The sequence below is a fragment of the Zootermopsis nevadensis genome, unplaced genomic scaffold (assembly GCF_977971745.1).
Source record: "Zootermopsis nevadensis isolate Lab colony 2312 unplaced genomic scaffold, Znev_1.0 Znev_ptg000006l, whole genome shotgun sequence".
Classification (NCBI taxonomy): domain Eukaryota; kingdom Metazoa; phylum Arthropoda; class Insecta; order Blattodea; family Termopsidae; genus Zootermopsis; species Zootermopsis nevadensis.
In genome coordinates, this window is record NW_028259138.1 from 2,969,842 (window position 1) to 2,997,582 (window position 27,741).

The 27,741-nt window shown below is 36.5% G+C and overlaps 1 protein-coding gene across 1 annotated transcript; it reads right to left on the reverse strand.

The window, feature by feature from the left end:
* Window positions 1-297: 297 nt before the first annotated feature.
* On the reverse strand, window positions 298-25,856 carry LOC110832390 (dipeptidase 1). The gene is made up of 12 exons (XM_022069339.2): window positions 25,782-25,856; window positions 20,890-20,939; window positions 18,715-18,820; window positions 17,142-17,298; window positions 13,626-13,758; window positions 12,903-13,053; window positions 9,089-9,164; window positions 7,216-7,392; window positions 5,521-5,611; window positions 3,167-3,242; window positions 2,496-2,646; window positions 298-540 (listed from the first exon to the last, which is right to left on the reverse strand). The coding sequence occupies exons 2-12, from the start codon at window positions 20,900-20,902 to the stop codon at window positions 430-432; spliced, it is 1,242 nt and encodes a 413-aa protein (XP_021925031.1). The 5' UTR covers window positions 20,903-20,939; window positions 25,782-25,856; the 3' UTR covers window positions 298-429.
* Window positions 25,857-27,741: the final 1,885 nt, after the last annotated feature.

Here is a 27,741-nt window from a genome sequence, read left to right on the forward strand (position 1 = left end):
TTTTACAACATAATGTACACTTTTAAGTATATCTAATTGAAGTTTCTTGAATGCTGCCTTATTTGATTATAGCTAAATTAATGCGGACTTCCAACATGAAAAGGTTCCCCACCCCTGTACCAGACTAAACAGCACAACAACCCAGAAGACAGAAGTCTTCATACTCATCGCTGTGAAAACCTCAAATCAAACAATAGTGAGTTCTTATGAAAACAACAAAGATAATCTAGGTTTCATAAAATGGGAAATCTCTTAAGAAATGTAGTGAGTATGAGCTTCCAAAGTAAACACATCGCATCGTGGAGTTACTATTTCAGTTTTATTAACTTTTGTAATTACTGGTTTAAAGAATACGTTTTGCTGAATTGCATTTAGAAACTCACTGACGACAGTCAACCACCGAGACACATATAAGCAATAAGCTGATAACTATGAGAAAGAAAAGTTGTCGGTTATGCAGCGAGTGTTGTCGCCGAGATCTGCTTTGGCCAGGTGTTCTTCATATGGTTTCAACGCTTGGGCTGCCAGCTCGTCTCGAACCTGCACACAACAGTTATGTTATTCTCAATCGATTTATTTATTACCTGTTTCAGCTGCAGAGGTTATGTAGCATATAAAATGGCAAGATAATTACGAATAATGACTAGGCAAGGGTTTGAAAGGAGGCGATTGAGACCTATTTGGAGACACTATTCTAACATTCGCTTGAAGAGACAGGAAAAACCTTGAAACAGTAAAGATAGTCGATAACATGCTCAAGAATCAATCAGAATTCTCTCGAATACAAGATTCACCGCTACAATAAACTTAATGTGTTTTAATTCTTTAGATAAGAAGGTTTCTGTTCTGAAACGAGAAACTGCTAGTGGTGTGCGTCGAAAATTAAAAAGCTGTTTAACATTTTACTTATACTAAAAATAATAACAAGATATCCGTCTCAAGGATCTAGTGCCTTGATATGGCGAGATCATGAACTCCAGGATGGCGTCAATCGGAGACTCAGCTCCCGATAGGATCATCCTCTTTTTAAGACCGAAGGTCACGGGCCATTCCAGAGCAGCGACTGACCTGTCTAGGGGATATGATAGCAATTCCACCATCGGACTCGGGTTCTGTAGGCTAAACCTTTTATGTTTAAGAAACAAGACTGTAAGTAAGTTCGGAAAAGTAACACCAGAAACTGAAGTTAAACAGAGAAAGTCTCCAGAGCAGAAGGAAATTTAATCATAATAGGAAACTGAATTTATTTTAATTTCGCTGTTTGGAAGAATATTTTTTCTTCTGAACTTTCAAATGGAACCTCTGCTTTATACCAAATAAAATGTATCGATATCCGAAGATGGCTGAAGATGTAGGCAGCAAGGACCTCTGAAACATCGGAAAACGTCTACCAGACTACACGGCGCAACAACCCAGAAGACGAATTTTATTAGCAATACATTTTATTTGAAATAATTTTGATTTGGCGAAGAGGTGGAATAATTCAATCAGTTACAGTGATTGATTATTGGTTGTACGGCATAGACCAGCAAGCAATGGAAAATAAGGTGGTCCGAGTTATACACAAAACTTATACTCATGACGAAATTAATATCACATTGATTTTGGAAAATATTTTCAATGATTCAGATGAAAATATATAAACCAGTATCATGTCTAAATACATGTTAAAATGTATTATATACAATATGCTATAGTTTTATGTGTTGTTTTGTGTGGGTGTAAAATGAAATTTGTCATATCAAGAGAAGAACGAATTGAGGATATGCGAGGGCAAAGTGTCGAAAGGATATCTGAACCTAGGAAAGATAAAATAACAGAATGATGGAGAAAATTCCTGTCGATTTACCGGATTTGTGCTATTAACCTGATATTGATAGGTTTATTAAATGAAAGAAGATGAGATGGGCATCGTGCATCGGAAAGCTGAAGAGAGCATATAAATTTTCGGAAGAAGAACGCGAAGAAAAGAGAAAACTAGAGAGACCTAGATGTAGATGAAATGAAACAAAGTGATAAAGACAGCGTGAGACTGTGGGCTCTACAATCTAATGGCCTGCTTTTTGAAAACATCAGTGATTATTCGTGTTCTCATAAAGGAGATGGAACACTTGACCAGCTGAGAAATTATTGACGAATTTGAAGGAAGAGTGTGGACCATGAATTGTGTCTCAGATGAAGGTGAGAATAATGCGTTCAAAGCATAATGCTAGAGAAATTGAATAAGAATGAATGATACCACAGCCGTAATCAAAGCCAAAGACTGAAGAAAATGCAGCGATCTTAGCAAAATTTAGGTAGAAAGAAATCAGCCTAGTAAGTAACTTGGCTATTACGTAAGTGGGTAATAACGAGGTAAGCAAGTTAGTATGTATGCAGTAGGTAGTGAGTAAGTAATTAAGTAGGTGAGAAATAGATGTGTTAGGGCAAAGGCCATAATTTAGAAAGTAAGTTCTTAAGCAGGAAGGAAACTAGTATTTAAACAGGTAACTGACCTTCTCAACTTCTTCTAGCACCCTTATAAGGTTGAGGCCTGCCAGTTTCTCAAGGTCTTCAGTACTCCATTCGGGTTCCCATGGGCGACTGTTTGCGAGACGGTCAAACAAGTCGGGGTACTTGGACACGTCTTCGAGACCAGTGGGCACCCTGCAACACGCACGATACAGATTGTTAGACTGACGCAAAATATGTGCGAGCTTGAGCTATATCACAGTAAGAGGGTAGGAAGGATGAAAAGGGCAAGGGGACATCAAGACGCTTTGTGCACTTTCCCTTCAACTTTCTCCCCGAACCTCGGCTGGCTGGCCCACAACGTGTCGAGGAAGCTCGGATATATCTTGCGACAATTATAAAGTAAATTTTACAGAACGAGTTCTCCGAACCATGTTTTAATCACAGGCATAGACACTGATTAAATGGCGTTAGTTCACATTGACTCGTAATATTATTTTAAAAAGAGGGTGATATGTAATGACACCAAGTTTCATGAATATCGGTCAAGTAGAATTGAAAACACTGACATCAGTACCGAATCAGAAGACGTGTATACGCGTGCAGACACTTGAAACTTAATAATGTAAACAAACTTTATTCCCAAATAATAATATATTTAACGAGAACATTGTCTTGTCAAACTTCTAATTATATTGGTTACAGGTGAACTGACCTGTCTACACCATCATAGTCGCTGCCAATTCCCACATGGTCGACTCCAGCCACGACACGGATGTGGTTAATGTGGTCTGTAACACAAGTAGTTATTAAAATACTGTCAAAATCTTTCAGTATACAAACATACATTGCACAATACCTCCTTATTCTCGTACCAGTTTGTTATTGACAGAAAGTTGTAAAGTATCTAGATGGAATGAGCTATGACTTAATATTAAATTTACTATGTCTAAATTATTTATCTCTGTAGTCGAACCAGGGGACAGAGAGAGCAGGACAAACACACAAAGCTCATTGATGTGCTTTATTCAGATGTAGAGTTAAAATCGCAGTTACTTTTGAAATGACTTCCTCCATGATTTTGTATTGTTCGCCCACTGCTCGGTCGTTCATTGCTTTGTTCGAGAAACTAAATTTGCTTTTATTCAGCGATCGCATTCTGTTTGTGTTATTTGAATAGTTGATTTCCAAAATGTGAATAACATGCAATTAACTTTCTTTTTCATACTTATCGCCGTCAGAATCTGAAATATGACTAGTCTATTAAAACATTTTCATAAAATTCCGTCCACCGGAAATAAAACAACATACTAGCACTCACATAACCAAGCAATGAAATTCATGTCCCAAAACAACATAATATACTCACATAATTAAGCGACTGAATAAGGTCTACGCGGGTGTAAAAAGTTATGGAAATAGGCCTATTGTAAAAGTGACATTAATTTTAATAACATGCTTATCACAGCGGCTATCAATATGAAATGCTTTGTGTTTCGGAAACTCTGATTACTACCATCTAGATTTCTGTTCCCGCTCAGGGCACAGACGTAATTAGTCTTTGTTCTCTGAATATCGTTATTCTATGTAAGTGTACAATTCCGAAGTGTAGTAGGTCAGAAGGCTTAATTCGTGAAATCAATAAAAGATGATTAACCACTAGTGAAGAAATGTCTACAATTAAGTGTTATTGACAAAATACGTAACCGAGTTGTCTACATTTTAAGACGCAGTTTTTTTAAATTCTAACATTTTAGAAATCGGAGAGAGTCTTAAAATTGACGGCGTCTAGGAATACTTGTAGAACAATTATATTGCGTGACTGAAGTGCAAGGGAAATGTTAATATCTATAACAAAAGTCATGGGACCGTAAACACAAATAGCAACAAAAAAGATTCCGAAAGTATCAACACAAAGCAGTTTTATGTTTCAATATTGACATTTCCCATTGTAATATATGTATTTTTTCTCGAAAACCTATTACCAAATCAAGGGTGCGTCTATGGCGTCTTAAAATCCAGGAAATATGGCATCTTTATAAAATTACCCACTGATTATTTAAAATTTATAGCACGTAATCTTACAGTCAATATTTATTAATGTTCGTGAGATTTCGACGTCTTCTTTAGACTCCTTCCGACGTGTTCAGGCGCCAGTATTGCTCATCATGTAAAGTATTTGTAGTGCGGACTAATATAGCAAATCCGGAGAACGCAAGTAGGAACGCATTCCTTCGGAAACGTAACATGATTTATTTGAATGTCCCACGACCCGTTTAACTTACTAATGGGGCTGTTATGCAGTAACCTTCACGTGGACATTCAGAGAGATGTCCATTATGCTTCCCATTACTGGCGAATGGTGTTCATTATAGCAGCTTTGTCGAAGAGAACTGTACTGTCCGGAATACATATCCTTAATTCTGCTTGTAGCTGGAGTTCGTGTGGGCTATAAACGGGCAGTAATGAACTGAAATTGCATTCCTCCAGTGGGACATTTAATTCAGGTTCTGCGAATTCATATACTTAGCAAAAAACACGAGGAACGTAAAATAAATTTAAGGAATTAATGTTATCTTCAAATTCATACAAAAATTTCTATATCTCTGTTTAAATATGCATACAATATCCGGTTCCATACATTTTTAGTAGCTGCATGACCTTAAACGCAGCTACATAGAAGTTTTTTTCGAAGTTTATGTATGGAGTTAGTATAATGCTGAAACGCTTAATTATTGTGTTACTTTTATCACCAAAATATATGATCGTACATTTTAAACTGTCTTGAATATCTTCTCTACTGATTCACCTGTCTATTGGAAACTCATTGTCGAAATAACAACATAGATTCAGAGGGCTTTAACTCTGAATTATAAACTGAAAAATATATGTGTATAAGCCTAAATTATATGTCGAAATGTCACTTGATCTGATAATTTTAAATTAAATTTTTCATAAAAATAGCGTGTTGTCTTCCCGAACAACTTTAATATCTAAATATAAAATGAGATATTTTGATGAACTGCTTTAAGATGAACTTTCATCATGAAAACCATATCATTTACGTACCAACAACATCGTCCAGCGTTGCATCAGCTGCATTTGTACAGTTGATAAAACCAGAATAGAAGTTTACCATCACGATACCTCCATTGTCACGCTGAAATTTAAAGGTCGCTGCAGTAACATTATGCAGAACTACCTGTTACTAAATGATCATTTCATGGATAACTGCACACCCATGAACACGTGTGTGTGCAGCAGGGAATTTTTCACATCTCGCCACATTAGAACTTAAAAAGGCACTTAAAGAAGAAATGGAGTTATTACGAGTTATTATAGAGTTAAAATAGAGTAAGTCACAGTTCTACGAAGGGTGATAGGAATTGTTAGATGGAAGGAAGCAAGTAAGATTGCAGATGTAGCAGAATTAAATTTAAATTAATTTAGATAATATAAAAAATATAACACGTACAATAATATAAATTTCAGGAACAACACAGGGAACAACAAGAAAAACAAACAATAACAACAATAAATAACAGGAGTCTGAGAAAATTGCACAACAAACACCTAATTATAGGAATAATACCAAGAAAAATGAGATGGGCTTCATATGTAGCACGCGCATTATAAGGAATGAAACATGCATACACTTTAGTCGGAAAACCTTAAAGAAAGAGATTACTTGGGTGAGATAGCCATAAATGCGAATATAATTTTTAAAATCAATCTTAAACAAGTAATATGAGGATGAATTATTTTTATCTTGATTAGGATAGGGCCCAGTGTCTGGCTCTTGTATACACGGTAATGGACCTTCGTGTTACATAAAACACGGGAAATTTCTTGACTAGCTGAGAAACTAATAGCTTCTCATAAATGGCTCTGCTTCACTGAATTGAGATTATGGAGCAGTTTAAAAAAACAAAAGAAACACAGTTAAAATTCAAACATGAAACCCACAGCTTAAAAACAAAGGAAATTTAAAAGGAAGTATTACTTATGAGTAGTTCTGTAGCAATGATGTCAAATGTTTGTAAGCGAAGTATATACAATCTTTGTTAAATCATCTAATGTCCTTTTAGATAGCGTTGGAAGAAGTTGAGGGACGGACCTTGAAATTGTAGAGCAGTCTGTAATTATCCTAGTAGGTATCCTTACAATCGACAAAACAAAAATTGTAATGAAAAGGCTAAGAAGTGTAAAAGAATAAGATCAAGAAAAGAAAAGAAAGAAGAAGAATATGAATTATTAATAGAGAACAAGAAGAAAAAAACATAATATAGTTGTTGTTGATCATATTCTGTAATAACTTTCCATGTTAGATATTAATTTCATTTTGTATAAATTCATATTTTTCCTTTATTGCGTCCTCCACACAGCACTGAAATAAACTTAATTTAACTGAATTATTGTTACAAAGATGCTGATTTATTCAGCAAACAATTGATTACTCTGCAAAGTATTTCGAAGCAATATTTTCTTGGTATTCCCTAGTTGCCTTTATATATTAAAATTCTTCATAGCCATGTAATTTCTTTGCAATGTTATTGTTGTTAATTTGTTGTGTTCATTACTTTTGCTCTACTCTTGAGCTGTGTCCGTAATTGGCCACCTGGCTGTTGATGCAGCACACTAATAATAGAGTTGAATTAGTATCGTTAAAGCTTTAGCGGAAGAAGGAAGAGAACAAGAAGACGAGAGAGAACAAAGAAATGAAAGGTTAATAAAAATAAGAATATGAGGAAGACGGTTACTTACCACCATCCGAAGAACGTCGTCACGTACGTTGCGATGATGGCTGCATACCGCGTAGGCTGACGAGTGTGAGAATATGACGGGAGCCACGGACACATTAATGGCGTCGACCATGACCTTATAAGCGACGTGCGACAGGTCCACCATTATACCCAGCCGGTTCATCTCCTTCACCACAACCTGTACAACATATACTGAGTGCCTCAGTCTCGGACTCAGAGCAAGGCGCAGACCGAGAACGCAGTGCCGAGTAAGATATTCAGAACTACACGTAGGAGAGAAAAAAATATGATGGAAAAAAGTAACAAAATGACGGAGCGAAATGTTTTGGTGTGATAACTGGCAAAAGGAAATTGAAGTTGTCCCTGGTTCGTAACTAAGCACTACTTCATTCGTACGTATTCGGGAATGGAGGTAAAGTTCCATGTATTCATAACATCGGCACTGGACGAGGGTGAGAGGTTAGATTCACGCCTCAGTCGTTTTTCCCCCCAGTAAAAATATCCGGTTCCTTTGAATAAGTGACTGGATGGACCCCGGAGCGGGTCTGGATAGTGAATAAAAAATGTCCTTCCGCGAATCGAACCCCTGCCGTCCAGCCCGTAGCCTAGTCGCAATTCGGCTGCTGGTATAATAACTGACGATTCAAACACTTTACACGTGCACATTTCTGGCAGCCAAAAAATGACACCCAAGTTAACTCCTTAATACTAGAACTAGAAGGTTCAATAGAGATAACACAAAAGTTACCAACAGCCACGGTATTGACCTAATTCACCAGCCAACATTCTCACAACCTGTTTCCCTAAAACCAGTCTTTACCTTGTATTCAGACTTTCAAGTTCTCACATTATAAGACGTGTCATTACAAATATTATCCGTAAATGTATTCTAATGCTGCTGTCTTCTGGACTTGTTTCATCGTGAAATCCCTGAGATTGGGATTAGCCCCTTCTATTGGACCAAACAGTGGGCATTTTCGCCTGTGAGTCGAGCCAGCTCCCAAAACTCAGTGGTCTCATTTAAGAATACTGAAGGTCGGAAAAAGTAAAGAAAACAACAGTATTAAATATAACGCGCCATTGTGAAGACCTATCAGACCTGTGAAGCTTTTGTCCAATCGACCGAGCTATATGCCAAAAACCAGATCATCGTAACTTGTATTTTGCTGTCTTGATCAGTATAAATCACAAATCTCCTCTCGACATTTAATTTCCTGAATTATTCAATAACTTCAGCCCTCCAGATATTTTCCTTAGTTCTTTGTTTCAGATACTTTTATCGAATTCTTCCCTTAAAACAGAAGACTGTGTTCTACAGTCATACGAAACAATACTTGCTGACGTAGGCATACATATATTACTTAAAATCAAAATATATAATACAATTCAGGTGTATACACAAACTTTATTTACAGATGTTAAAATTTAAAATTTGCGCTATTCATCGCTACAACGATGTTACAATACTGCGCCTTCACTTACTACATGTTTCGATGCGAAGCATCATCTTCAGGTTTTTCCTTTAAAACTACTTTATATTACAATGCAAGTCTTTCAATTTATTCATCCGTTTTGTACATTATTATAGTATGTGCTCTGTTGATCTTCTTATTTTATGTATCTTATGTTTGTTTTTCATTATTCTGTGAATAAAATTAATAAACATAGGAGTTATTTATTTATATGTAAATAAGTTTGGAATATTGTACTATATTTGTAAAAGTAACATCGTTGTAGCGATGAATAGCGCAAATTTTAAATTTTAAATTTTAACATCTGTAAATAAAGTTTGTGTATAGACCTGAATTGTATTATATATTTTGATTATAAAACACAAACATGACGCATTTAAACCTTAAATATATATTACTTACTTTGCCATAATCAGTGAGACCGTTGTGCTCTGCAGGTACGCCTGAATTTATGTCGTCAGCTGGTGATGAATCGCCCCTACGACATACATAATCTCCATATAAACATGAAGTTCAGATTTTCACATTCAATTACAGAATATTTAATTTTGTATTCTACTGAACATTCATACAATTTATATGTGGTCTCTGAACGTAATGCACAAAGTCAGAGCGAACTGTAGGGTTTGTTAGCTGACATATTGAAATGACATTTTAAATGGGCATAGAGAACAGACTCAAAGTTTGGTTCCCCTACTTTTACTGTTTAACTTGACGATGTAGTCGAAGTTTATCAATTTTCGCTTACAAAGTTCGTAGTACGAACATGAATAACACATTTTTCTAAGAATACGAATTTTCCAAATATGTTATTTGAATCAATCAATTATTTGTTCAGTTTAGATCTCAGTGCTGACGCTGTGCCCGTCTGACACTTGGCTTTTTACAGCTCTAATATACCTATCTGTAATGACGCTATTGCCTTACTATACATATTCATTCATATAACTACAATTCTACCCCTTACTCCCCGATTTAAACATAAATTCCTTAATTTGTTCTCCCATTTACATGTAATTTTCTTACAGGTAAGATCCTCTATTTCTTAATTTTCACAGCAACTGTACGATTTATTTTCTTATAAACCATCTCTTCATTAACCACAAGTCATTTTCTACTGAAAGCAGTTCGCTCTACTTTTACGTTTCCAAACATTTTAATAATATATGTACAGTATTTTCATATTCCTTACATAGAGGCCATATTCATTTCTCATATCTTTCCCGCATTCCTCTCAGTTTCCAAAAACCAGTCTTAAGCCATGTAACCTACTTCTACTGTTCCTTATACAATAAAATGTGTTTTCTTTCCCAACCCATTCCAGTTTTATCTCAAAGTACAATATAAATAACATCTTATCTCTCATGTTTGCAAACAGATACATGTGTTATTTGTGATGTTTAATCTCCGTGCATTAGGCCTTTTGTCTTTTGGTTAGTGATAAAGATAAGCTGTTGAGAAAGCTGGTCACATAAAATGGAGCAAATTAATTATTTTCTTGTATTTAAATATTTCGGAACCAATTAAACAAGATTACCATACCGTGTCTTGCTGCCTGCACTTTGTTTCGAATTCTCTGAATTTCTTCTTATTTCATAAACTTTGTTCATTGGAATTATAAGAAAGGATTAAAAGATTATGCCAAGACCTACTCGGCCAACTATAAACGGATTCGTCATCTAAAAAGCCTTTAAATTTATAATACCCGTAGGCTTTACATCTAAGTATAGTAAGGACCAGTTTACTTGCATGTTCTTGGCGCGGGGGTGAAGAGCAAGGTGATAAGCACTGCGCGCGCACTCCACGCTTTTTCTACTCGTTCTACCCGGCCGTTCCGTGCACCGACCAGGCCGTGCCGAGTGCAACTATCCACAGCAATAGGGAGCTCGGCTAGTAAGTAATCTGGTCCCTACTGTATCTTAACAGCAAAGGAAAGACACGTAACGGCCGTAGCTGGGACTATAAAGATAGCAGCTGTCTGCATAACAATAACAATAAAAGTCAACAATTATACCCATTTAATTATTTAAAACTTAGTAATCAGCTCGTTTATGTTTATGTGCGCATTTAAATTATTACACTTATATCTGACTGCTCTAAGGACGAAGAAAGAGTAAATAATTGAAAAAGTAGTGATAATACGTTCAAATGAAGTTAAAATCAGAAAAATGAAATAAGATTCATCAATATAATCGGTTACTCTAAATTTATGATCGCCAGCCCACACAACAAACCCGCCTCGTGTAATATGACGTATTTCATATTAAGCATATAATCGTGTATCGTACAAAGATTTTCTGATTTTAGGTTGAATATAAAAACATAAAACCGCACAAAGTAATTTAATAAGAACGGAAGGAACTGAAAATATTAAACTTAAAACTTTGCATACCGTGTAGTGTATTACAATATAAAATAAGCAAACAAACAAACAAAATATTAACACAATAAAAACACTAGTGCCATACGCGTTTCAACCTCAAGAGGTCATCATCAGTGGCAACAGGGAAATTAATTCATTTAATCGAAATGTTTTAAAACTGGTCTAAATATGGTTTAGAAACAAATCATAAAGTGGAGTTATTTTACAAAAGCATATCAAGCAACACTACACTAGATGTTGGTTGACGTGCTTTTGTAAAATAACTCCACTTCATGAAATTTTAAACTTTTAAAGAACACTAATTTATATTTTTTTCCTCTACCAACGGTTTGTAGGTTGAACCGTTTTCGAGAAAATTAACAAAATATTCTGTATACTCCTGTATACGTTCTTAACTTTGGCGCCAGATGGAGGTGAGTGGTCAGCTTCACGTCCCGGCCGCTTTACTCCTAGAAAATTCCTCGGTACTCACAGAATATGAGGCTGGATGGACACTGGAGAGACGCGGTGCCAATGAGAAAAATCCTTGCCCCTTTTGGGAATCTAACCCCGGAAATCCACTGTAGTAGCTACACTGACTAATCTGTCCCAGTTTCTCTCTACTGATTTCTAAAAATAAACCAGTTTTAGGCCAAGTGTGAAGAAAGGAAGGGTGTTTAAGGCTGTCCTATCGTTGATAAGTATTTTTAATTTTCCGAATGAGCAGAGTCCTTACTTCCAGTCATCGATTAGACGCGTGTATCTGTCTGCCTGTCTAGAGCAGGGGTCGAAAACTTTCATTACCACGGGATGTATTGGTTATTCACATCATTGTTAAGGGTCGCAGAAAAATAGTTAACAATGTCCTGTACAGTAAGCGAAATTGTATTTTTTTAACATAAGGAGCGTAATTTATTTTCACTTGAAAACGGGTAACAGCTATATTTATCCGTACATCTGAGTTCAGTAAAGATGCTGTTAGCTTTCAAACAAATTTGATTTTAAATCATTGTTAATTATACAAACTTCAATTATTACCACCACAGTAATTTTCATATTGTTTAGTTAAATTCCTTATGGTTTGAAGAGCGGAACAATGTAGCTTTGCGCAATAAGGATAATTCAACGTTGTGGGCCTGTATCTACAAAAATCTTTGTTTCATTAAAATATGATTTTGCTATTGTTTTCCCTTACTCTCACACAATTTATTAAAAACTATACATACTTTTATTTTAATGTAAAGGGCTACATACAAATGTTTCGAGGGGCCACACGCGGTAAGCGAGCTGCAGGTTGTTACCGCAAATTGCTGATATATAATCATTTGGCGGAGGAGGGCATGACTAATTTCAAGGTACTGGCTTTTATTTGATTCTCATTATGTATTTATTCTTATACATTTTGCTCACGGAAATATCAGGAACGGAGGTTCATGTTAACTGTCAGTCGTATAAGCCCGGATAACACTTTAAAAAGAAATAATAAGTTTTCTGCCTTACTTTTGTGGTTCAATGATACTCATTACACTTAAACACAGTAGAACTGATGAAATAAAATGCATCATTAACCAACTCCAACCAGCCGGGCATTGTTAACCAGCTAATTCAGGCTTGCGCTCGGAACGAACGGTTCAGCTGTTATCCAGTGCACGGAGTACAACTGAACCACGAAATGAAGACAGAATTCTTCTTTTATAATGTGTTAACCGGGCTAACACGGTTAACAAGAAATCTGCGCCCTGAATAATATAATTATGAATAAACTCAGAAAAATCGTGCGTTTATATAAAACGTCTATGACTGACAATATAGTTTACAAGAAATTCATTAAAACTTTGTATTAGTTCTACTCACCAGGGAGTATTGCACGAGTGAGTGAGAGTGACGTAACGAACGCCTAGTTCATGCATGAGCCTCAATATTGCCAGTCGATTATCCAGGGAGTGACCACCCTCTACTGCTATTAGGCTGGCAATCTTACCGCTGTTGAAGGCTTTCCATATATCTGAGAGGCAATAAAAACGAGAGACAGAAATCAGGAGGAAAGGCAGTTTCCTCTGTTTGCTTGTGGGTTATTTAACGACGCTATCAGTTGCTCAGACTATACAGCTCATGATGTGTTCTTAATGAATGATAAATGGGAAAAAAAGGGTTTTGGCTTAATTTAATAGTTTAAAGCAAAGTGTTAAGTACATGTACCAACTAATTTAACAATTAGTGACTCTGCATTTTTCACACATATATTATCTGTGGGTTTCATGTGGAAGGAACGACTGTTAGTTACCTAAACAGTATTAAACAATTGATATTTGTAAATGAGAATTGTACTATTTTGTTTAAGGAATGAACTGAATTTTTAAATATAACTTCTAAATGAGATTCGGTTTTTAACGGTTGAGGTACTATCCGGTATTTGCTTCGAGGGGATAGAAAAACAAGAAAAGCCCCAGTTAAGGCAGCTGATATCTAGACCCAGATTAGAACCCGGTACATTCAGGATACGAAACAGAAATATTAACCATTTGGCAGCGAAGTTCGGCAGAAGAAAGAGACAAATGAAATAACGTCAGTATTTACCATTAGCCGAGGTAGCCAACTGCAAATCATCTGGATATGCGTTAATCAGACGCTTAATGACGTCAACCTGTTCCAACGTTTGTTCAACAGCGTCCTTGAACTGAGAACTGCAGCCCACATAAGCCACCCAGAACTGTAAGAGACAGGGAAAGATACAAAAAAGCCTGTATGCAGGTATCTAGTAGAAATAACATTCACGTGAAACAGAATCAGTGACCATTAAAATAACATAAAATCTCTTGATTAACTGTTATTTCAGAAACAAGCATAACCAAGTTTCACACTAATAAGGTACTTCAGATATGGCAGATGAGAATACGGTCAAAATCTTATTAAATAATCGACGCATTCCAAATTTGTATGTTGAATTTAAACTTGGGATAAAATACTAATATCGACAAAATTTCAGTTTCAGAGCTGAAATTTTAGGTTTACAACAATTAAAACTAGTTAAATTGACTATTAAATCAGATAGATTGGTTTAGTTAAAAACTATTGAAGAAAATTTGAGAACCCAACCAAAATACTTTTGGAAATATATTTCTAATTTTAAAAAGAAAGACCAGTCGATTACACAAATTAAAGTGGGAGAGAGTTTTATCACGGAACCGCAGTCAATCGCAGAGGCCTTTGCAGACCGCTTTCGTTCTGTTTTTAACGCCTCTTCTTGCGTTAATGTTACGACTAGTTCTGATTTCACCTATTCTGATGTTTTGAATATTTCACGTATCTCTGTTGATGATGTTACGCGGGAAATTAGTCGTCTCCGTTCGACGAAATGCGTCGGACCCGATGAAATCCCGACTTTCGTCATAAAAGGTTGTTCTGAGATTTTAACTCCTCTTTTACGCCATATTTTCAACCTTAGTTTATCTAGTGGGAATTTTCCTTTGTTATGGAAGCGAGCGGCTTTGTGCCGATTTTTAAGAAAGGCAACAGCGCCTTAGTATCTAACTATAGGCCTATTTCGATCCTTAATAACCTCTCCAAAATTTTTGAAAGTATTGTTCATGATCACCTTTCCTTTTATTTCAAATTAAAATTACACCCCAGTCAGCATGGTTTTTGTAAATCAAAATCTACGGTAACTAATTTAGTTACCTACCTTAATGATGTTCAGCCGTCTGTTTGTTCACAGGGACAGATCGACTCTGTGTATTTTGATCTTAGGCAGGCCTTTGATTCAGTCCCGCATTCTATTCTTTTGAAAAAGCTAAATAAATTTGGACTATCTTCTCCTTATGTCAAGTGGTTCCAAAGTTATTTATCATCCAGATCTGCCTTTGTTCGCATTTTAGGACAGTCTTCTTCTCTCTACGCGGTGTTATCTGGAGTTCCACAAGGCTCTACCTTGGGACCTCTCTTATTTAATATTTTTATTAACGACCTTTGCGACAAAATTAAGTATTCTAAATTTCTCTTATTTGCCGATGACTTGAAACTATATTGTGATATTAAATCTGTGGATGACTGCAGAGCTCTTGAAGCAGATATCCATTCCGTACATGAGTGGTGTGATAATAACAATATGGAACTTAACATTGATAAAACCAAAATTATATCGTTCACACGTAAAACCAACAGTATCCATTTTAATTACATTGTTAGTGACTTTTTAATCTTGCGTACTAATTGTATAAAAGATCTTGGTGTTTTGTTAGACAGTAAACTGTATTTTCACTGTCATGTAAATTGTGTTCATTCCCAGGCACTAAGGACCTTAGGGCTTATTCGTTTTATTACTTATAATTTTTCCTCTTTAGACAGCCTTGTTGTTATATATATGCTTTAATTAGGTCAAAGCTTGAGTATGCCTCGGTCGTTTGGAATAGTCTTACACAGACAGATTCTAATAAATTAGAAAATATTCAAAGAAAATTTGCCAGATTGTGCAATTACCGATTTTTCCAGTTTAATATCCCCCGCAAATATGAACTGATCATATCTACTTTAAATTTTAGAACACTTTATTCCAGACGACGACATCTCGATGCGTTGTTTCTTATTTATGTATTTAAGGGCAAAATAAATTGCCATTCCATTATGGACACTGTTGGTTTACGTGTGCCGGCGAGGCAAATAAGAGAATTTTCTACTTTTAGTGTGAGCGATGCGATAAGACATAGTCCTTCAGCCAGGTGTGTCATCGCTGCAAATGACGTATGTAAATTTTTGTACGTATTTAGCATAAACGTTGTCTCCCTTGAGCGAACGTTCTCATCAAGGGAAATGATCTAGATAGATTGTCTTGTAGATGATCTAGCTTCGTTATCTGTTTTTTTTATATTATTTAAAGTTTTACAATTATATTAGTGTTCCCTAGGTGGATTATTTGTTTTTATTTATATTTCTTCATTTTTTGCTCTGTGTTAATATTGTTTCTATTTTGGGTTTGCCTGTACTTGGCAGTTATATTTAATACTGTACATGTATAAGTTTAGTTAATCTGTTTGTGTGTTATTTTTCATTATTATTTTATGTATTATCAGTGTTTGCCTGTTATTGGCTTCTTGCTGTTGGCAAACACGTAAATAAATTAATTGAATTGAATTGAATAATACAAATATTAAATGCCTGTTCGAAGTAGACGCTGTTAACAAAACATTGACAGAGTGAAAAAATAATCTAAAACTTGTACTTTTTTGAGTCATCTGCCGAAAACATTTAATTCGTTTATGGACATCGAAAATGCATAATTTGATAATTCGATTTTATCCTGTGACTGTTAAATCCAGTGCACACGTATATATATGCTTTACTTGAGATCAAATTTAAAGTTGTACTGTCATTTACTCCTACGTCTTCCAAGTGGTTTCTTCAACTGAATTTTTCCGACCAAAATGTTATATTCACCCCTAATGCGTGGTATATGTCCGCCCATACAACCCTATTTGATTTAATCATCTCGAAAATATTAAGTATTAAAAATAACTCTTCGTTGTGCAAATTTATCTGATTACGTGACTCCGTGTCCTAGTTTATAGTTTAAACGTCTCTAAACAACCAGTAGAATCTCGTCCGATCACTGTTTATGATACTGAAGCTGTTTTATTTTTATAACGAATATAAAATAAATATTTGCCTTTTATAAACGCAAATAACTTTATTTCAGTCGTTCTTATTAGGAAATGTATGATTTCGGTAGAATTTGTCGTTAGACATTTGTAAATATTGTAGGTGTCGTCAAATTCTTCTCGGTTCGTGGCCTGGGTGTTTGGCGCCTGTCTCAGAGCTATGATGACGTCACGGAAGACTGCGCACGTCGTTGCGCTGATTTGGGAACATTTCGAAAATTTTTGGTAAAACTCTGTAATGCTAGTCTTAAAGTTAATTCGATCAGCCGTTGTCGAGTTGTTGCATGCAGACCAACGGAAAGAGAGCAAGGCGGATATAATGGGAACATTTTTGAAACTTTTAGTGACAAAGGTGTCTAAAACTGTTCATAAAATATAAATGTTCACTTTGACCTTTGGCTGGCCGGTTTTCTTGAAAACTCCCTACATTGTTTCTACAAACCTGAGCTCCTACACGCCCAGCGCGCAGCCTTGGCAGGTCTGTGAAAGATGAAGCCACGTTACCCCAATAAGGGTCGTCTGACAGATTGGCTGAGAAGTTGAAGTTGGCCAGTTGATTCTTGACAAGGGACCTGAGATTGTATGGTAGATCATTGTGGCTGTAAAAGGAAATTATGAACTCTAAGATTAATCCTATCCATGCTACGAACGAGATATGCCACTTAATGCCACCAGTCACACACCTGATTCAGGTTCTATTTGCCAAAAATAAATTATATTGAAATCTGAAAAAAGCAATGTTGTGTAAAGTGTTGGAAATGTCTGCCTTAGTTCTTATCTGATGCAATTTGGTGAAGAGTTCCTTTGTCACGTGAACGGTTCACCAGACGAGATACTGTCGATCTGTTTGGCACTGGAGAATCGGATAATGTATATATATGTATGTACTGCTTTCTTTTTGTTTCATTGTCAACATACGAATTTTATAAGTTTTCAGAGCAGATAATCGAAAACAAATTTTGAATAAAATTAATAAATGATCACGTATGATACTGTAACGTAATCGGTAATTACACAGTGGATATATGTTTTAAAAAAAGTTGAATTTGTTTTACAGTACTACAATTGATTATTTTCTGGATTAAATTCTGTAGTTTTACAAATCACAATCTTGATTATCAGGATATAAACGTTCTCTTCTATGCCGTAACACTGGTCTTCCGGTCTCCTGACGAAGGTAACCGAGATGAACGTTTTGTAGCCTATTTAACATCGATCCGCACTGGACCTGCTTGTATCTTTACATCCGAAATGAAACAATGAACACTTAATCTATTTCTATGGGGACAGGCTGTGGTATAGTTAACAACGCTATAGTGTAACACCTTTTATTGCGACGTTTGTGTTACTCTATAATCGATATATCGAACTGTGGGGTGGGCAGAAACGATCTATCAGATACTGGACTGAATACCGACGGATACCAAAATATCTGATGTTATGAGGCGATAAATTTTATCAGTAATAACTTACATACAAATATATCTCTAGAATTTATTCTCGGCTGAATCCATTATGAAACAATTCCTACACCTTATTCATAATTTAAGCTTCGTATTTAAACATGTGTTATGCTTTAGTACTAACTCAACCAGCCCCAAACAGTAAAACCAAGGAAAACGAGAGGAAAGAAGCAAAGGAAGAACGAAGGATAGAAGGAGAAGAAAGAGATAAAGAAAAATCAAGATAAATAAGGTTGAAGTGAGAAGGATATACAGTAGATTGAGGTTAATTGAGCCATCGTTTAATCGGAGAAGCCGTTTATTTGGGACAAATGTAAAAGAATTTTTTTTTAAACTCTTTATGTGGAACTTCGCATAATTGGGCCAAAGTGTTCTAGTACCGATGTGTCCCAGTTAACCGGAATCCACTTTATATAAAGACATAAGAGGAAAGAATAGGAAAAAATATATTGAAAGAGAAAACAAAGCACAAATAAAGGACGAAAGAGAAGAAAAAGGTAGAAACGAGTTCTCATATCTATATATAGGCCAAAAAGTTTAGAGCGGACTCACCCGTCTATGAGGGGCACCGAATACAGAACATCAGACCCACGGGCGGGTCTTCTGATGAACAGGCCTGCCACCAACGTAGCGCCCAATAGGCAAGTCAATACAGGAGCTGCGGTTATAAGAAGAGAATAAACAAGTCATAGCTGAAGATTGTTATCTTCTGGGTTATTGCGCCGTGTAGTCTGGTAGATGTCCACCAACTTTCAGAGGTCGTGCTCCGTCATCAGGACGATTCATCGCCCTGATGACGAAGCATGACGTTATTTAGGTTATAAATATATAATATGCAATAAATAAATATAGTTTTATATCTCTGTACTGCACTCAACATATTAACAGTGCATTTATTTCAAAACTAATTGGCAAACTGTTGGTAAAGACACTAACGTGAACAACAAAATGTATTTTATGTGAAACTGTGCACAAACAACGAACGCAACATCTGATGTGACGGATCGCATAGCGAGTGATTGATTTGTTTCAGAACACAGATTGTGTCAAAAGCGATTCCATTTATAGTTTATAGTTCATCAGACGTTTACTTGTAGAAATTTACTTTGGGGTAGGTTGGATATGATTAACGAGTTGACTGAATGACTAACAATTTGACTTTAGTGACCGCAGATAATGAGTAATGACAACAGATGTAGCTAAAATTTGATCCCACTAAAACGAGAGTGGGAAGGTGTAGGATTGTCCAAATGGAGTACACATATGTATTCGAAACGCATACTTGGTGTACCTGGTGTTAAAAACCTGATAACTGGCTCCATGCACATCACACATATTGGAATCCGAAGTTGTACCCCTTGCATTTTTTAAATCTTACAAATAAAAGTTGTTTGTCTCAGATATATATGTAATTTGTCGGGTACCAACTGTTTATACGGTGGGCCATTACCTTAGAAAATATATAAATCGGAATTTCAGTAGGGTTTATTGGGTTTTTGGACATTGTCCATTGTCAAAGGTAAAAATTCACGCGACGTTTCGAAAAGAGGATCCGTTTTCGTTTCAGGTGTATGGGGCAGGGGCACCTACTCTGTTGGGTCCGATAGAAAGAGCTAGTCTCAATCACTGGACAAACCGGGTCAGAACCGTAACACAAGTTTAAACACCTGAGGTCAGGTTCTGTCGACGATAGACAATAAAAGTATACAATAAAAGATTATAGAAATCGTGTGAAAGTCAAAGACTAAAACTGAAGTGGAGGAGGAAATAAAATACATTAAACCAAATCTCAAAACCCAATCCTCAAACTCCAATGAAGACGAAATTCGAACCCCTTTTTCTGACGCACAACATCCGATCACTGCGACCCAAGAATTAAACTCCGAGGCGCAAAGCAACGACAGAGTACCAATCCTCCCTATGAGTTGGCAACCTCATCGCTGATAAGAGAGATCCATAGAGGAGAAACCCCCAAACTGGATTGGCTAATAGGATTGGTTAGACACGCTATATGGGCCGATTCCAAAAAAATCCTGTACCTGCTATTGCTTCCGATTTTCAAAATCCTGGTTTCATCCCAACCTATTCGATGGCCTTCCTCATAGGCGTGCTGGGACAGTTTAGAATTTTATAGAATACCGATTCTCAGATTATGCCTAAGTTCACGGATCCTCACGGCTAGCGGCCTGCTTGCTTCACCAGTGTAGCTTCTGCCACGATGTAAACACGATAGGCCGTCTGTTGTAGATTCCTTTCTGGTCCGGTTCTCATAAACTGCTAAGAGTGTAGGATTTGAAGTTTTCACGGCGGTGAGTCTGAAGATTGCTGTATTCTGGGTTGTTGCACCTTGTAGTCTGCTAGATGTCCACCAACCTTTCAGAGGTCCATGCTGCCTCAATCATCAGGACGTTGGTGGACATCTACTAGTCTACAAGGCGCATCAACCCAGAAGACAGCAATCTTCTGCTAAGAGTGTATTTTGTTTTGAAGATTGTCTTGATGTTGTACCTATTCCCTATTCGTCGGAACTTTCAGAAATGCCCTTCACAATGTCCAAAAAAATCCATTAAACCCGACTATATCACACCATCGTCAGAATCCCACAGAATCCAATCTGAATTTCAGTTTCAAAAGATTACGGGTTGTACTGAACCAGTACGAACAAAATTAAATTCTCCGGTGTAGACCCCAATATAAAATTATACCAAATTGTGTTGTATGACTCACCTTGGACCCTCATATCTGCCCCTGTGATCCTGCAGGTCGGAAATCAGTCACTGTGAACAGACATTGCGAGGTTTCAGGTTCTCACGGCGGCTGGTAAAAACATGGCTGTTTTCTGGGTTGCTGCGCCGTGTAATATAGTAGACGTATACCGTATACCGACGCTTCAGAGATGCCTGGCGGTAAACTTCTACCAGACTAAAAGGCACAACCCAGAAGACAGCCATATTTAGGAAACCAGATTTGAGCTACGCCAAGTCTAAAAATGGGGGCAGGGGGAGGAACAGAGCCATATGATTATCCTTTGGGGTCTCCTGTGGTTACCAGCACGCTTGTGACATAAGCGAAAACATATACTATGTACACTAAAGGCATTACAGTATAGGAATTAAGACTGCACGCTAGAGAGAACTTGAAAATGTTTATAGTATTGACTGAAGATGCTTCCTTATCTGCTACCATTCTCACCCTTTTGATTCTCTTGCTTTTACTTCTAACAAACGTAGAACGCGTAGATTAGCCCCAACTACTGCAAGCCTGTGGATGGAGGAATAAGGGCTGTTTCTGATCTTAAAGAACAAATTATCTCTGTTACTGATAACGGCGTTGCGAAATGCTTCATTTCAGTTACATGGAAAAAATTTGGTTCGTTGATTAATGTTCGACGCTATTAACTACAGACTGCATAACTAACCGATTAACTAATTGGACAATTAACTAGACTAATAGCAACTTAGCTGCTCACTATCTTTCTAAGAAATTATCTAATATTTTATTAACGAGCTGTACAGTTACCTGGCTGAAGAACTATCAAAATATCTAACTAACTAACTAGATGGTTTACCGAACCAAAAGGTTCATCACCGAATTAACTAAAACCCTCCACCGGACCCTGTCCTGGGCCAACAAAATCCAGTCTCATTCAACTCCTATCTCCCATGGATACCGCCTGACATTAACCTCCCATCTACGTCTAGGTCTCCCCAGATGTCTATTTCCCTGAGGCTTCGCGACCAATACCCGGTGCAAACCTCTTGTCCCATCCATGCACGCTACATGCCCCGCCCATCTCATTCATGTTGACCTCATCACCCTGACAACACTGGGGAAGGAGTACAAATTTTTAAGCTCAACATTATGCAGTTTTCTACATGCCCCATCGTCTTCTCTCCTAGGCCAAAATATCCTCAACACCCTATTCTCAAACACCTGCAATCTGTGTTCCTCCCTCTGAGTGAGAGACAGGCAAAATTGTTGTTTTGTATATTTTAATTTTCAGGTTCTTAGAAATCAGACGGGAAGACAAAATATTTTGAACTAAGAAGTAGCAAGCATTTCAGGAATTTAGTCTCCTCCTAACTTCCTCGTGAGTATCATTTTGATTTGTTTTTGTTGCTCCCAAATATTTGAACTTTGTAACACTTTAAGAGGATTTATTAGCCACCCGAAGATAATTCCTACCGCCTGTCTGCTGACAACGAGATACTAACATGTACTTAGTTTTTTTCTTCTGAATTTACTTCTAGACCCACCTGTCTACTAGCTTCTATAGTAAAACGTTTGTGTTCCTCCTTATCGTATTTATATTGTCACCCAGTAAATTAACATCATCAGCATATGCCAATAGCTGATGTGTCCCATTCAATTGCAAACCCTCCTGCCTATCTTGGACTTTCCTGATGGCATATTCTAGCTCAAAGTTAAAGAGCAAGGAAGACAAAGCATCTCCTTGTTTTAGACCGTTCTTGATGAAGAATGTCTCAGTTACATATTTACCTACTCGAAGTTTGCTACAGGTTTCATTTAAGCACATTTTTATTAGACTCACTAGCTTCTTTGGTATACCAAATTCAATAAGAATATTATATAGCACTTCTCTCTTCACAAATCTATAAATAATTGATGTAAGGTCCCAATGAACTCCCATTTTTTCTCTAGTATCTGACGTATGCAAAAGATCTGATCAATCGTTGATCTGTTTCGTCTGAACCCACACTGATGATCCCCAATAATTTCATTCGCGTATGGAGTTAATCTTGCCAAAAGAATGTTTGATAGAATTTTGTGTGAGGTTGATAGCAGAGAAATTCCTCGGTAATTACCACACTCAGTCTTGCCCCCCTTCTTATGGATAGGAATAATTATGGATTCTTTCCATAGTTGTGGCATCTCTTCCTTATGCCAAATTACTGAATAAGCTTATGGATCCTCATATGCAACCCTTTGCCACCTACTTTAATTAATTCTGCTGGAATCTGATCAATACCTGGAGATTTATAACCTTTCAACTTCCCAATGCCTAGTTCAACTTCATCTAAGCTAGATTTTGGCACTAATCTGTCTAATATCACCAGTATCATGAACATTTAAGAGCTCGCTAAAAAATTTTTTCCACCTATTCACAATTTTTATTGGATCTGCAAGCAAATTGCCACTATCATCCTTTACCAAATTGTTCTGAGGTTGATATCCTTTCTTAAAGTTATTAATGCCTCTGTACAGGTCTCTGATATTTTTTCCTTATTATTTGTCTCAAGTTCAACAATTTTGCCCTTCGTGTATTCCCTTTTCTTACTCCTAAAGGTTCTACTAGCCTCACGTCTCACGTTACATAAATTATCCGCATTTGTTTTGTTTGGGTCCTGCAACCATTGAAATTTTGTTTGCTTCCTTCGATCTATTAATTTTGAACATTCTTCATCAAACCACGGTTTATTTTGCTTTCTCCTGTATTATCCTAGTTTATCTATGGCTGAAATTTTGATGCAGTTTCTCACATTCTCCCACTCCCTGTTGATATTCACACTTTCATTATTTTCATTTGTTTCTAAAATTTGAAACCAATTCAAAATTTCAACTCGATATTGTTCCTTCGCCTCTCCCTCACTTAATTTTTCCAAACCAAATCTTTCTGTGTCAAAATTTTACTTAGTTCGTCTACTTACTGAAAGCAGCTCCCTCATGTTTGCTACCACAAGATAATGATCAATGTCACAATCTGCTCCTCTAAATGACCTCACAACAATTACATTTTATTAATTATAGAAGTTGACAGTTGCGACTTGATGCAAGGTGTTAATTTTACGCATATTGTGAAAAGGTCTATAAAGGGTAGGGAAAGGTATCGAGTAGTGAATTTCCTCATTACGTAATTACTTTCAACTCACAGTGAATTACGACAGATATTTTATATTGCATTAATGAGAAATATTTTAACTTTGTGTTGGATCTTCAAGATGAAACTTTTAATTAATGTGAAATGAAGGAACTTTCCTGTTGTACCAATATTACATATTTATTTACTTAAAATTGACATAACATTCAACGCGCAATGCTGTTATTTTAAAAAAATGTAAATAAATGCAAATAGCAGCAAATATTTTGTTTTATGCTGTACAGAAACTGTATGAACAACCTGTATAAACAAGTTATGAATGTGGGGACTGAAATGAGCTGGCACAAAATAGGATGTAGCGTCAGACTTTTGTGAACACGTTAATAAACCATTGGGTACAGTAAAAGGAATGGAATTTAATATCCTGACAGACTGAATGACTGGAAATTTAATGTAAAATCCTGCATATTTTTTCCAACTCATCATTGCAAGTCATCCTACCTAATCAATAGTCTATATATTTTGTATTTACAGGTATGGATCCTTTATAAACTCCAATCGTCTTTTCAATAATAACTTATGAAAATCAAAACTAAATCAAATAGGATGGGCCATGTGTATTAAGGATTACATTAATTTTAAAGAATTATCATATTAAACTTTATTGTTAATTAAAATAACAAGGATCTGATGTAAAGAACATGCACGACTGTCGACTGGATTAAACTGGCTTAAAATAGGATGAAATAGCGGGCTTTAGTAAACATGGTAAACAACTTCCTGGTTTCATCAAAGGGTGAACATCTTGAACAACTGAGCGATATTAAACATTTTCAAGTAAACACTTTCCACTTACAGTTATGTTAAGTACTGTTCGTATAACTACGAGCCTACGAAGTGTCTGCCTTAAGTAATATGCAGTTATAGTTTTTGGCGCGTTAAATAAACAGTAATCCTGATGATTCGACATTGCCATGTGGGACAGCCTTTTAAATATATTATAGACCTTCATTTCAGGCACAACCAAAACAACCATTCCCTTGCCCTACAAATATTCAAATTCAATTTCCAGCGAGATTGGAACCCGACATCAGAGAACCCAGCCGGTTTACGATCGTAGCAACCGAAACCTACTTCCATGTAACAAAATCGATATGTATGTTATGAGAAATGTCACAAAACTGATTTTATGCCAATATCTTACCGATGTAAGTAATTTAAAAACGCGGTAAGTCAGAACAGGGCTGTCATCTGGGTTATTGCGCCGTAAACTTCTACCAGACTACAAGGCGCAACAACCCAGAAGACAGCCATCTTCAACTTAAAAACTGGTCTCTTTTAATGGACGTAACATCCGAGTTTCGACATCGCTAAAACCAAAGCTACCACAGGACACGATCCTGAGTCACTTCCATCTGCATCCCATAACCACGTCATATTTTTCTTCGCGCCATACTGTTATAGAGTTTCAAAATGGGCACTTTCTAAGCGGTTTTACCATCAAAATTGAGTATTTTTTGTTCCTCTTACCCCAATTAAATCACAAACTCCTTGCATTCAGTTTTTTTTTACAGAGCCTGTGTCTCCTGTGTAATAAAAAAAATCAGTAAATCCCTCGATATTCTAACCCCTAAAATGCCCAATTACTCTGCTCGTCTTCATTCCAAATATTTTCCTGAGCTCTTTGTTTTCAGACACTTGGTAACTTACGTCTTCCTCTCAGAATAAGAGACCGGATTTCACAACCATACAAAACCTGTTAATAAACGTCGTGGGTTACCTTGCTTCTGTTTCGAATACAGCCCACGTTGCCAGCGCACTGTTCTGATTCATCCACTGTCTCAGTATTTATATCCGTTTCTAAGGTTACTTATCTAAGTAGTACGCGATTGGTAATCGTTATCGCATAGTATCTTCATCACGAGTTCTTTTTATGAAGCGAATATAACGAGGGACTATGTCTGAACGTTCAAATGTCCAGCTCTAGGCCTATTGTTTATTTCCGAAAGTCTAGAATGACTCTCCATAGTTGAAAGTCGATTTTGGAGGTCTACGTTAAAATTATCGGGCAAAATAAAATTTTACTTGTTGCGGTCCAGTGCAAGTCTGTATTATATGATAAACAAATTTAATTTTATATCGACTTTTTCAAAAACGGATAATCATGAAAATTGACATTTTATGAAATATAGAGCTCAAAGCCTTCAACCAAAATAAAGACAAAGTGAGTTTAAAGACTTATACACCGGATAATAAAGGTAATAAACACCTCTAAAACATCGGTAAATATGTACCAGACTACATGGCGCAACATCTCAGAAGACCGTGGAACCTGAAATTTAATATAAATTGACATTATACCTGTGCATAAGAAATAAGCCACGGAAACGTATGAATAAGTGGAGTATACTCCAGTATGCTTAACGTCGGCCACAGTTGTAGGCCAGAAGTCAAACTTCTGCTCTGACAACTTTACTGCCGGAAATAGCGATAACGGTGGGCACTACACATGAGGCTGGCTGTGGCCGAGATTTTGTCTCGCCGCGGTGGCGAAGAGAAAAAACAATGCCTTTATCCGTAAATGAACGAGTAGCCAGTCTGTAATCTAAGGCCAGTCATTTTGCTCATTTATCTCTACTTATTGTACAACTATTATTGAAACGTTTTTCGGCATGATAAAAAATAAACTATGCCAATATAATCGAATAAAAAAATAAACTTGCAAAATGCATTTGTAATGTGAATTTCTTTGCACCAACAGATTTATTCCTACAATAAATGAGCATCAAGTCTAGGAACCTTTTGAAACTGAAGGGAACGCGGTTAAGAAACTTGTTTAATATTTTATAATATAGTTTTAATCATGTTAAATATGTTTCTGGTAAGGGGCAATTTCCAACTCATTCCCGATTTAATCTATTATCTTGTATCATAAAGTAAAGTAAAATTAAGTCCGAAGAATTGGTTGGCATAAATTCTGTCTGATACGAGAAATGCTATCTAATCTCACGTAAGGCACATAATAACACTAAACTTATCATTGCCGCAGTCAATACGAGAGCAACTTCTTCTCAAAAAAGACTGTCAGACCAGCAGATTTAATACAAGATAATCCACATTTCATCCAACAATTTTAGCAAATCATGAACAAACAGTTTTGACTGACTTTGAAGCCAACCTGACAGTTTTATCCACAAAAGACATGTACATGATAAATCTGAGGCCTCTTCAGTTACTAACATCTCTTGATACGTTCCATATTTATAAATATTTATAGCGTGTATATCAAATATGAAAGAATTCGAGCCAGCATGAATGCTTTAGGTGTACTAAATTCAATATGGTGGGATAGAAATACCACGCGAAACAACAAAGTGCACACATATAATGCCACCATAAAAACATTCTTACCTATGGATGTGAAGTCTGGCAGTTAACAGAGAGAAATAAGAAAAACACTCCTAGGAGCAGAAATGTAGAATATCCAAAATGGATCACGTTCGTAATATTGTAATACGCGAACAAATGTATATAACCAACACTGTGATCGATGACATTTGCACAAAACAATTAATATCGTTCGGCCACGTCCAGAGGATGGATACTCATAGACAACCTCAAAAAGAAATGCATTGGGTGCACCCGGGCAAAAGACGAATGGGAAGACCACGGAAGAGTTCGATGGATGAGATAAACGAGGTCATGGAAGAAAGAGGGCTAGAAGTTGATACTATATAACG